Raw genomic sequence first — 12,798 nt, 5'->3', positions numbered from 1 at the left:
CTTCTCTGTGAATAATTATCTTTTACCGGGTTATTGCAGTTATCCGGCATGCGTCTCTCTCTCTCTCTCTCTCTCTCTCTCTCTCTCTCTCTCTCTGTGTCTCTCTCTCTCTCTCTCTCTGTGTCTCTCTCTAGGTAGGTGTAAATGTCTGTTATTGTTTGCATCTATGTTTGTAAGCGTGTATTAATGTATCTGTGAGTGTTTGCATCTGAAAGGTAACTCACTGTACCAGTTCTACTCTATCATGAGTATGTCCCCTGATGTCACTCCTACAGACGTGCGCTCCTACAGAGTGTATCCTGGAGGAGCATATCCTGTTCTTATGAAGGCATGTTAACTGATTTCCTGAAACTACTCAGAAGAAAATGCTTAATTAATTTGTTTTAGTAAAAATGTTGCTATATATTACCAAATTAGGCTTTCGATTAAGTATTGAGTAGAAGAGAGTGGGTGAATATATTCATATGAGACTACAAAATGCAAGAATGCTGAAGGATTATGAGAGAGTAGAGAGAACATGATTGATGATGTGAAACAGAGAAGAATTATGACATAGAAGAGAATGCAGACAGGCAGAAGATCAGTCAGTTTTTCTTACAAAGAAGGAGACAAAGAAGCTGTCTGCTCCCCTCTCCAGTGCAGAATCCCCACAACATGATTCGTTCAGTACTTGGGTGGTTGCTGAGCGTCTACAGACCTGTCTCCTCGTTTGTCTGGTTCACACCAGGTTCTGACATCCCGGAACTCCAGCTTGCACAATGGTATCGAGATGTTTACTGATGACAACAACGCTAAACATTGTGGAAACAGCTAGGTAAAATCATCATCAAGGCGACAAACCTTGTCCATAATCAATAGATAAGAAATGTCCCATAAAACAGATGCCATTTTATGATTCTGATTTCGTTGTGAGCATCTTCCTAGATAGAGTATGCTCGCTTGTTCCTCGTTTTTTCCTTTTGGGAGAATTTCATTAGGAACCTCATGACCAAAGACAAAAACACAAAGACACAGTTCGGCCATTGGTATTGGCATTAACGTCTGGTTCGGTTACATTTTGTCCTTGAAAGATAAATCATTAGTTACAGCGGTATTCAGCTGAATGAAATATACACTGCAGCAGTTTAAAATGAACCGCTATTGCTGCTTTACATTGTGCCATTAACGTGATGAGATCTGAAACTATACTGACATATTACTTACATTTGAGTGACAATGACAGACATTCACTGCTGTAATGAATAAAGTCTGACAATTTATCCAGCAAATGATTACGCAGACGTTTAATGAATTAAGGTATCCAGCAGTGGAAAACCTTAAGAGACAACACCACAAGTGTCTTACTCACTTTATTGACAGTGATCGTACAAATGATGGACGCAGAGTGTTACAGTGTGAGCCGATTTACTGTGCGAGGGAGGGAACTTCCTTCAAGTTGACCTTGACCTTAATCGTGTACTCACCATGGAAACCGCGGTCTTTAAAGTTCTTGCAAGATTGCGAGAGTATGTGGTTTTCGTTGGCCATCCATTGTTTCTTTGTGAGGTCAATGTAACGTTGACCGGCTGCGTTTATCTACACCGTCTAAAAAGGCTGTATTTATATGATGAAAATACACAATTACCTACATTTGCAATGGCAATAATGCATATTAAAGTTAGTGTAAATTTAAGATACACACTCAGCTTGAAAGATTCCCCAAAACGTTAATTTACACAGTCATAACAGAAGCGACAACACCCTTTCCAAATCTCTGCTACTTCACAATTCCGACCTTTAAGTATTTTAAAGTCCAAAATGTCAATAGATTAAACTCATATTAAGCTTCCTTACGCTTTCCGCTACCACATTGAATTTCCAAAATATTGATTGAAACTTACAACTATAGAACATCATTGACATGCTAGAGAACGAATTAATATATTTTTGCATTGACTGTTTGTAATGCCTCATTTCCAGACACCAGTGTAGCTGGATCTCCTCTCTAGTCTCTCTCGCTCCAGAATCCCCAAACATAACTCCTTAAACAGCCGGGTGACCACAGAACGCCCTGAGAGCTAATCTCGTACCAGTCTGCTCGTTTGTGTTCATCAGCATTTATGACATCGAGTTCCGTGACCCAGATAGGAAAGCCAGCTTGTGCAATGGTATCTCGATGTTCCTGGTAGTACCAGCATAAAGCATTATGAACACGGCCATATACAATAATCATCATCATAGGTATAGCGTCTAAATGAAATACACATTAAATTATAATGATTAATAACATCAACAAAAGATGGGCACATATGAAAGGAATTTACAACAATAAGGGATTATGTTCTGTATACTGAATATTGTAACGACACAAAGTAACAAAGTTTACCTACGGCCTTTTTCATCCATTTAGTCATACTTTGGTCCTTTCAATGTATTCAATTTATATGCATATATTTGGAAACAGCAAAAGAAAGAAAACGAAGAAAGGATTACACAAGATTGTTTTGAAATTTGTACAAGAAGTTTACATGTTATTTCGCCTGATGAAGGAGCAAGAATATACTCTGAAACGTCGTGTTCCCCAAATAAAGAAGTTCATTTCCATACATTCTCGTCTTTATGTGTATCACTTCTAAATGCTGTTCAAAGCCTTTAGAAGTTTTACTGTCTGCAACGGTGAAACACAAGAACAAATATTTTCCGCCCAAATACTCTTTTAACACACACGTTAATAACCAACTTAAAGTAACAAGATATATTAATGATATGTACAAGGACACAAGGAGGAGCAATCAGACCTTTCAAGCCTTACCTCAGTCAATACAACACTGTAGTCACTGGGGAACATTTTAACATTGGGACCAGCTTGATGAGCGTTACGGAATATGTCTAGGTTGTAGTCTCTGTCGTTGAGAGTGTTCTGGTACCAGAAGCCGTGGAGGTTCTCGTTGTTGACGTCCCAATGTTCCACGCTGTGAAGGTACATCATTCATAGAGTTAACATCAGAATATTTAAGAAGTGACTTCAATTCTTAACTAAGAATTGATCAAAGAAATACACCAAATATACCACCAAATGAATGATTCACAGATTTCGAAATCTAATCCTGAATACAATCAGGGAAGAACTTTCATATGTACAGAAGGTGTTTGAGGTAGGAAACATAAATATATCGTGGATTCTAGTCCTGGAGGCTTAGTTGAATTTTTGTCAGAAACGAAACTGATTTCAACTTGATCACTTGATTGTGCCACTACCCCTCACGACAACCTTGACTCCTTCATTCAGGGGACATTTGTCAGTAAGCGAGATAACCACATATACAGTTGTACCTATATATTTGAGGCGCGGGACAGTTTGTCAAAACTGAATTTCACCTTTAGTTTATTGAGAATGTCAAATACTGGAATATCTTACAGACATTTACACATGAACCAGACTTCCACATGGACACATAATGTGGTCTCCTCCTTGCTAAAATGTTTCTTTTTGAACGAGGCAGAATTTCCGCTTGAATTGTTGAAGGAAACTTACATCTGACAAGAGAAATCATTTCAAATTTCTCTTTATATGGGCAACCTTATGAGCAGAGATTTCCTTTGATTGGGAGAAAGTTGCATACAATTGATGTTTTAGAACTTACAGGTTCTTGGTTCGTTCAACAATGTCTAGTATATGGTGTTTTACTGTGCCCTTCAGTGCCTGACCACGAAGGGCGTGAACTCACGGTTGAATAAACGGAACCCCAGACCAGACAATGTTGTGACCTCGCACCTTAATTCTGTCGGAAAAACACACCAGTGTAGATTATTGCCGTTTTCTGAAAGTAACTATAGGGTACTACAACTCAATTGACATTTCCACTATATATATTCTAATGAAGGGAGTTGGAAAATCTTCTAAAGTATTTTTCTCATGTATATAGTGGTTCTAACTCGCATCCCAGATTACATCTCAAGTTACAACAAGACCAGCAATTGTGTGGAGATCATTATTACCTTGGTGAGTTACCAACTCAGTCTTTATAGCTATAATCACTGCCTTTGTATTTGGACTCCCACTCAGATTTGTACTGCCACTGTAATACCTTGGTAGAAATTTGTATTGGTTTTTAAACTTATTAATTTTGGAATACAACTGCTAATTATACTATATTGTTTTGTTGTTTATTGGCTGGTTGCACACCAAGTTCTTTTATGGACTTTCAACATGGGAAATCAACAAGTAACAAATATCAGTTTGTAAACCGACCCATTAGATCTCAATTTCTTGATGGTGTTGATTGGCACGTCGTAGTTGCTGTTACCCTGTTAAAACAAGAGCTGTTTGCAACATTCCATCTTTAATAAAGCAATAGCAAGGAAATTGCATCCTGACCCCGTTCCACAAAGCGATCTGAGCGCCGAGATGATCGTGGCTAGCATACTTTGATGCAGCTTTTCGGCAGTTGTAGCCCTGAGGTCGCTTTGCCGAACGGAGTGCACGACAGACAAATAGGACTCGTTTTTTAAAACAATTGACCATGCCATTTAACAAAGTCCGAAAGAGATGAGTACCAACAGGATCAGAGTGAAAAGTGCTACATGGTTGAACTGCACTTGTATACTGTGTTATGAGAATGTGTTTTTCTTAATTGTAGTGTCACATTAAGTTACTTTTGGTTGTTATGGGTCACAAAAGTTTGAGAAGCTGAATGTGGATTTGAACTCGCATCTTAGGCTATGTAATTTCACCTGTTAAGATTGGGTTGAGGAGTTGCCTCCCTTTGTTTGTTTTGTTCCGGTGGGGTTGTGGAAGCTGTGAGAAGATTGCGGTGTGGCATGGCTTTTATTAGAAAAATCCAGAACTGTATAATAGGTATATAAGCGATGGTTTTTGAGATGTATGAGAGGGACGACTTTAGATTTACGCTCATCTGTATGCTAACATCAACGTTTCAAGACCGACACCTCAAAAAGGCCTCGTCTACATTGAACTTTCAACAGCTGACAACAAACTTCAATCAATACATCTACAAGAGTCTGGTAACTATAGACATTTAGTTAATATTTTAGAACCAACAGACTCAATAGTATTGTATTAGAAATCTGTACTGTCATTAATTGTAACCATGTTTATTCAATATGTTATTGAATATTATATACTCGTCGGTTTGCTGGTTTAAAGGGGACTGACAAGCCTTTATCACAGTATTTTCTAAACCGTAACGTTACAAGTGACATTCAGATATTGTACCAATTAGGAGAATCGAATCCAAAATGCTTTATACAAATACCTGGGGGGTCATAATTGATTTTTAGTGATCGATTTATAAAATATTTACTGCTGTTTTGCCTTTTCTCCTAACGGAATCGGGTGGAAAATCGAGACCGGTTATTCGCTGACGTTTCTGTTTAATGATTTGGTTTCCCATTGCCATTTGAAACATACAGACAGACATGGTGCTTACAGACTAGGGCCGGGGTATCAATTTATGCGGGTATGATATTCCGATCCACGACCAACGATTAAAGACCAAGTTGCCAAAGGTTCCTTATCTGTGGGTCAGTGTCATGTAGCTACTGCAAACAGAGATCGTCGGCAGATTCACCACAAGGTTCTACCTTCTGAGGTTCCAACGAAGTCCATTTGAGAGCATTCTCTGTGACTGCCCCGTTGAAGTGCTTGTTGATGAACGGTATGTATCTCTGGTCGCCATTGAGATAATCGCAACACTTTACAGCGGTTCCGAATGCAAACGATTTGTTGGTTTGAATTACCTGAAACGAAAATACGATGGCATGGGTGTGGGTTCAACGGTTTGTTTAATACTATTGATTAATTAGTTTTAAAGATAACACTCACGTCAATTTCAACTTGATTGTCGGAAATGCCACCAGAAGTGAACAAACGTGATTGGTGCCAGTTATAGATGTGTCAAAGCGAAGTATAAATATACTGAGTCAAAGAAGAAACTTCACATTCTTTCTTCAGGGCACTATAAAAGAACAAGAGATGGTAAGATGGTTAAATTGTTATTATTCCATTGCTGAGATCTGTGTGATGTACTCGATACACTGACAGTGCCATAATCAGTTCCATTAGGCTACACCGCTGTTCCAAAACATGGGTATACAGAATGTCAAGTCACAAGAATAAAAATGCGAAATTTCTCAGTTCAATATCGTGGCCGCTCCGCGCATTCACCACTGCCAAACACCGTCTCCTCATCGACTGCCTGATGCTTGTGAACACGTGGTTGGGGATTCTGCGCCATTGCTCTTGCAAGGCAGCGCCAAGTTCCTGCAAATTCTGAGGTTGGTTCCTAAGACCACGAAGCCTTCTCCCAAGTGCATCCCAAACGTGCAATATTGGATTAAGGTCAGGGGACCTCGATGGCCAGTCCATGACGTTGATTCCAGCGTTTTGAAGGAAATTTCGTGTCAACATCGCGGTATGCGGCCGAGCATTATCATGCTGGAACTGTAGACCTGGGCCATGAGCCGCCATGAAAGGAACGAGTTCAGGGGTGAGCACCTGGTCGTGGTAAGCAGCAGCTGTGAGGTTTCCACGGATGACCAGAATTTGGGAACGGTTGTTCCCACAGAAAGCACCCCACACCATGCAACTTCCGCCCCCGAATCTGTCGACTTCCTGTACACAACATTGGGCATACCGTTCACGACGTCGTCTCCAGACTCTATGCCTGCCGTCCGCGAATCTGAGGGTAAACCTGGATTCATCGCTAAAGACGACTCGATTCCAGTCCTTCTGGGTCCATCAGAGGTGACGTTGGGCCCACAGCAGACGTTGACGTTGATGAAACGGCGTCAATATTGGCCCACGATATGGACGTCAAGAATGGAGATTGGCAGCCCTCAACCGATTTCGAATGGTCTGTGAGGACAGTCGACCTCTAAACATCTCAGCCCTGGTTCGTGTAGCCGGCAGAAATCTGTCACGTAGGTGACGTAGGACGATTTGGCGGTCTTCTGCTTGTGACGTCACACGTGGACGACCAGACCTTGGGCGATCAGAAGTGGTGCCAGTTTGTTGTAGACGACCTCGCAAGTCATACACAGTACGACGGCTGCATCCCATTGCTCTTGCGACGTCAATAACTGAGGCCAATGCAAACACGTGCATATGAAGAAAACTTCGATGCGAAGATCACGTGATCGACTGCACGTGCAAAACCTGATTTGGCACTAACGTCATTTGCACGACGAATGGATGGGTTTGAGTGGGTTTTGCTAACGTTTTTCTAGAGTCAAAAGATAGGGATCCCATTTCGGATACATAGATGTATCATCAGAGAAACATTATTCATTATTTTTCAAATTACATTTTGTGAAGTTTCTTTTTTGACTCAGTATATATGGCTTATTACCATCGATACTTAGGATAGTTTAGAATATCGTTATATATGTCGTGCATAAATTCCCTGAAATCATGATTCAATTTGCACAATCCCAGTGAAAAATAATCCAAACGAGAGACACTATAAGAAATGTTTATTCTGACAAAACAGTATCTTGATGCAATGTGACATAAAAAATCGTTAAGGTAATTAAAAGATCAAACATCAAAACTGAACTACTCATTTTTACACGTGATATTTCGAGGATGGCAATGGCTTGAGCATTTATTTCAATCTTTGTAGGACGATATAGTCAGAATTGTATCTCTTACGAATGTGGAACGAGTTTTGTCGTTTTTCTTATCTCTAGGTGACAAGATGACCTGCTTGTGATTTATGTCAAGGTTAAAGAAATGACACCTGGACCCTTTATCTTTTCTCTTCAAGAAGGCAACACGAGAGCCAAATTTTTTGTTTGTTTGTTCGTTCATTCGTGTGTTTGCTGGTTTGTTTGTTTGTTTGATGCCACAATGCAATATTCCAGTCATGTGACGGCGGTCTTATAATATTCGAGTCTGTACCAGACAATTTAGTGATTGACGCCATAAGATACGATGACAAAGCATATGTTTATGAATAACTATCAAGTAGTGATGATACCAGGTGTTCGCGAAACATTGTGTGTATCCTGGTCCACCGGTGGCACCCGTCATAAACATCTACAACTGACTGACTGACTGAATTTGGTTTTACGCCGCTTTTAGCAATATTCCAGCAACTTCACGGCGGGGGACACCAGAAATGGGCTTCACACATTGTACCTATGTGGGGATTCGAACCCGGGTCTTCGGCGTGACGAGCCAACGCTTTAACCATTAGGCTAGCCCACCGCCCCAAACATCTACAAAGACGAGTCAACAGCTCAAATGAAAAAGTGCGGGAACGTATTGTACAAGTCAAAATAGGGAATTGCATTGGACATAAATGTTGTCGACTAGCAAATTTTTAAAAGCTTTACTTGAATATTGTAAACTTGATCGAAAAACGCCTGAAGAAAACAATTGTTACTTGGACAAAGAAACCAAAGACCATTTGAGAGCTCTGAGGACAGACTGACATAACCTCCTGAAAGTTGATGTCACTTTTCCTCCGTCTCTCTATGGATTTGCATTGGACAGAAATATTGTCACCGATGCATCAAATCCCCATGTCTACCCTAAAACATTTTGAAAGCTTTACTTGAATATTGTGAACTTGATCGAAAAACGTCTGAAGAAAAAAATGTTACCCAGACAAAGAAACTAAAATCCATTTGAGTACTCTGTTGCTCTAGCTCCAAGAACAGACTGACATAACCTACTGAAAGTTGATGTCACTTTTCCTTATCCTCTCTATGGTGGCATCAGATTCTGCACGCCAGTGGGTGTTGGCTACCAGGGGTGTCACAGACACGGAGTCGACCACAAAGTTTACACCAGGTGACGGGCCTTGGTAGTACACAGTGGATGATTTTATACCTATTTTTTAAAAAGGAACAATCGAATTACAAAGCAATGGAAAACGTATTTTGTGTCTCAGGTTCATATACGTAACCATCATTGCACGATCATAGAACCAAATAGGTTATAGAGAGAATGAAATTATTTTTAAAGCGACTTTAATCACCAAGAAATGGTTAATATCTAACAATAACTTCTATGTCAATAAATCAATCCTGTATTTAGCATAAAGGCAATAGGTTTTGCTGCTTAATGATTCTATTTGTTTTGCAGCTCCAGCTAAGCTTGTAAAAAATTCTGGACGTTACTCGGGAGGCTTGGCTATTTACATAAGGATGTGTTATTCTCTGTTTTTCAGAAGGATTTACTCTCATTAATATAATTGTGTATTTCTCAAACTTAGTTTTGACGGAGTCAGCACTCCTGTAATATTTCTTGTTTTGTTTATATTTTGCCGAAACACTCGCCTTTGTATATGATACGCCGCATGATAATGGTATTGAAGAGTTAGATACAAAGATCTTTAACATAACGTCAGATTTTACACCAGCTCCTGAAATTTGACAGGTGACTTTAATGCTTGGACGGAGAATGGGGAGGATTATATTAGTGAAGACGAATCTGATCTGGAAAGGTTGAATTTACCTGATTTATATGCTTTAGATACTTTATCAATTGTTATCATCAATAATGAAGAGCATATACTATTCTTAAGTATTTATCTGAAAAGAATCTGCCAGTATGAATTATAGCATTTCAACAGTACTATAACTGTGCAGAATATCTCTGTACTCTAAATGTACTTTAGGCCATGTCGCCGCCATACCGACATTTATTGTCATTGTCATTGAATATACTTCAACAACAGGTTTTATTTTAATTAAATGAGGCTCATCAGTCATGAAGCATTTGAAATTCATACATATATGGACATGAATAACATTTTCCTGGATATAAAACAAAAAGGTACCTACCTAAAAGGTTTTTCCATTAATTATAAGTACCACATAAATAACTTGTAATTAGTCCTGTGGACTACATCTAAACTATAAATGACCAGCTCAAAAACATTTATGAATATAAAATATGTTGCCATGATGTTTTAACACCCCTACTGTTTTATGTAAATGTCAACTAAGGCTAGATGTTAAACTGATATAATCCGTAAGATAGCACTATGGTTTGATCATAGCTATAAGTTCAGTTTATGATGAACGTCCTTAACAATGTTCAAGAGTCAAATTCACGTTTCTATTACATACCACTCAATTACAATAGATTTCATCATAACATTTTTCCTTATATCCGAGTGTCTGTAAATGGACAGGCAGTCATCTGGCCACTGGGGCCACTACTGAACAATATCTGGAAGAAATAGTTTTCATCCAATACAGCGAACGCTCACTGGAAACCATCAACCTTTGGATTTACAACCTTTCACATATTGTTAAGTTTATCTTATATTTGACTTTGTGTGGTGGCCTGTGACGTGTTTCCACACTTTTGGGTTGTTTTGGTACTATAAAATAATATCGCGTAGATCAGGACAAGGACCGTCTGGGAATATTTACAGTTGAGGTTATGTTGGATGTCACTGAATGTCAATAGACTGCTTTGGTTCAATCAAATACCACATTACCCCCAGAAGGAGCATTGAAGTCTCCAGTGAGATGAATCCAGCCGTCGGAGGAACTGGCGAGAGGGTGGCCGCCAACAGGGATGTATGCCTTCTTCCCAGCTACAACACAAAGATGCACCAAAATGTAATGGTGCTGAAACATCAGTACACCCCTTTCAAAAACAAATATATTGTACTTTGTACTAAGGATGGGGAAGTATGACCATTCAGATTGCTAGACGGGTGTATAAAAGTATATTACGGACACAATATTGCACATTTTATCACTTCCAAAAACTATGTTGTACTTTGTTCGATGGTTGAAGACGTATGGCAAATCAGATTTCGGGACGGACAGTCATTTTCATATTGTTATCAAAGGGCTAATAAAATCCACACTTCTTGTTTTTGACTTAGAAGAGGCTACAGAACCTACTGTCAAGGTCAAAATACATTTCCAACTGTATATTTTGTCCCAGTTGTCCGGCCTTATCGTTGAGCAGTTTTACCCATCCCTCGACCTTATACCGTCCGTTAGGCGTGAGGCCATTGAGAGTCTGTGCGGGCCCTTGGTAATAGTGGTTTCTGAAATATACAGATGGTTTAAGAAATGCTTTATGGTATGGACAAATTGTCCCGATGACTGTGATGTCTTTCCAAAGATAATTTTACTATAGAAAAATATTGTTTTGTTGCTCGGAAAGGTATTGAATATTGGTTATAGAGGACCGTTTTGAAAAGCAGTATCAATTTCTTATCCACGTGTATATAAATATACTAAGTAGCAAAAGAAACGTCAGTTTTGAATTTTCCTTCGCAGAAACGGATAACTGTAAACTCATTTAAGGTTTTGATTGTATGTTTTTGACAACATCTCCAACTTTACCTGAGCAAAGACATTCCTTCCCAAACTCAGATTGGAAGCCAGGAAATGGTCTCCAAAAAACGCAACCTGATCTCGGAGATGGTAAGGTGTTCTCCATGTTTTTCATGCAACTCATGCTGCACGTGCTGTTCACAAGGACCAGCCCTATAAAATGCACCCTCAAACCTGGTTGAAACAATGACATTACAACGTCAGCAGGATGGCGCCAATCACGACAGCTCAGAGGAACCAGGCGCTAGGAAGACTTGAAGCTGGCCACACTGCACAAGCCGTTGCCAATCACTTCCGGGTCAACGTTCGGACCATCTACAGGCTGCAGCAACGTTTCCGGGCCACCAACACCACAAATGATCGCCCCCGTACTGGCAGAGCAAGGGTGACCACAAGACGACAAGACCGCCATGTTGTGCGACAACATGTACATAATCCCTTCATGCGGCACGCCGACGTCTTAACAACGGGAACCTCTATTGCCGTAGACCCTACCGTGGACCTATCCTCACCCCTTGTCATCGACGTGAACGTCTACAGCTTGCCTTACAACACCAAAACTGGCGATACACCCAGTGGAGATTGGTGCATTCCATGCATAGACGCTGTGCTGCAGTTATTGCCGCTCGTGGTGGTCACACTAGATACTGAAGTCAAGAGTCTGAATGGACTGCAAACGTTCACGTAATGTCCTGAAATTCTGATATTCATTGATGTGTCAAGACATTGTACACAAAAAATTGTTTGATCCGCTTAATATGTCAATTTCTGTAATGATTTGATTACAGTGCCTATCTAATTTTGAATTCGTACTGACGTTGTTTTTTTGCTGCTGAGTATATATATAGGAAACACCATTGTAATAATGGAACTTTGTACTGCATAGCGTTTTCTCAATTACCTGCCCGTGGCCTTGTGGTCAGCTCACAATGTATATTCCAACAGTTCCAATGATCCATTGTTTCCATTCTGGACGATATTCTGCCCCAAAGCAAGGGGCAGCAGACACAGCAGCACCAGACACGACATATCTGGTAGAAAACAGCCACGGCACTGAATAACAGGTGGTCGTTTTAGAGATTCCATTGTAAATCTTATCTTCTGGAATGACAACTGCATACCGTTCAGTGTGAAAGTCACTATAAATGCACTTGGAAAAGTACATTCTTAAAGTTCCTGCAGCCTTGTGACGGTGGATCACGCGGATATTTAATAAGAGAAAGTATTTTAAACATAGACCCATCCCTGTTCAGATAACTTGCTCAGTTGTTGGATTTACGTGTGAAATACTTTTATCAAACCCTTTCGACATCCATAAGACATCTCTGCTATAAACAGGGTCGACTGTACCATTGTGACTATATTATGAGAATTTATTTGTTTCAGCAGTATTACAGCTGTACAGCATTGTTTCTTAACAAAACGAGTCTAGACCAGACAATCAAGTAATTGTCACCATGCGATACGATGACAGAGCATGTGTCT

At 39.8% G+C, this 12,798-nt stretch overlaps 1 protein-coding gene across 1 annotated transcript; it reads right to left on the bottom strand.

The window, feature by feature from the left end:
* Positions 1 to 1,404: 1,404 nt before the first annotated feature.
* On the bottom strand, positions 1,405 to 12,342 carry LOC124267225 (endo-1,4-beta-xylanase 1-like). Its single transcript, XM_046702141.1, has 10 exons — positions 12,242 to 12,342; positions 10,873 to 11,021; positions 10,458 to 10,556; positions 8,680 to 8,836; positions 5,825 to 5,861; positions 5,584 to 5,739; positions 4,232 to 4,287; positions 2,792 to 2,951; positions 2,015 to 2,161; positions 1,405 to 1,575 (listed from the first exon to the last, which is right to left on the bottom strand). The coding sequence occupies exons 1-10, from the start codon at positions 12,340 to 12,342 to the stop codon at positions 1,405 to 1,407; spliced, it is 1,233 nt and encodes a 410-aa protein (XP_046558097.1).
* Positions 12,343 to 12,798: the final 456 nt, after the last annotated feature.

The sequence above is a fragment of the Haliotis rubra genome, unplaced genomic scaffold (genome assembly GCF_003918875.1).
Source record: "Haliotis rubra isolate DU_JTF1 unplaced genomic scaffold, ASM391887v1 Scf13, whole genome shotgun sequence".
Taxonomy (NCBI): Eukaryota; Metazoa; Mollusca; class Gastropoda; order Lepetellida; family Haliotidae; genus Haliotis; species Haliotis rubra.
This window is presented reverse-complemented; position numbering and strand designations above follow the sequence as displayed.

Coding starts and splice junctions, on each gene's coding strand:
- LOC124267225 (XM_046702141.1), bottom strand. CDS start 12,342: ATGTCGTGTCTGGTGCTGCTGTGTCTGCTGCCCCTTGCTTTGGGGCAG. Junction 10,557..10,872: donor AATGTATTTTGACCTTGACA/GTAGGTTCTGTA, acceptor TTTGTGTTGTAG/CTGGGAAGAAGGCATACATC. Junction 5,740..5,824: donor ACAATCAAGTTGAAATTGAC/GTGAGTGTTATC, acceptor TTTTCGTTTCAG/GTAATTCAAACCAACAAATC.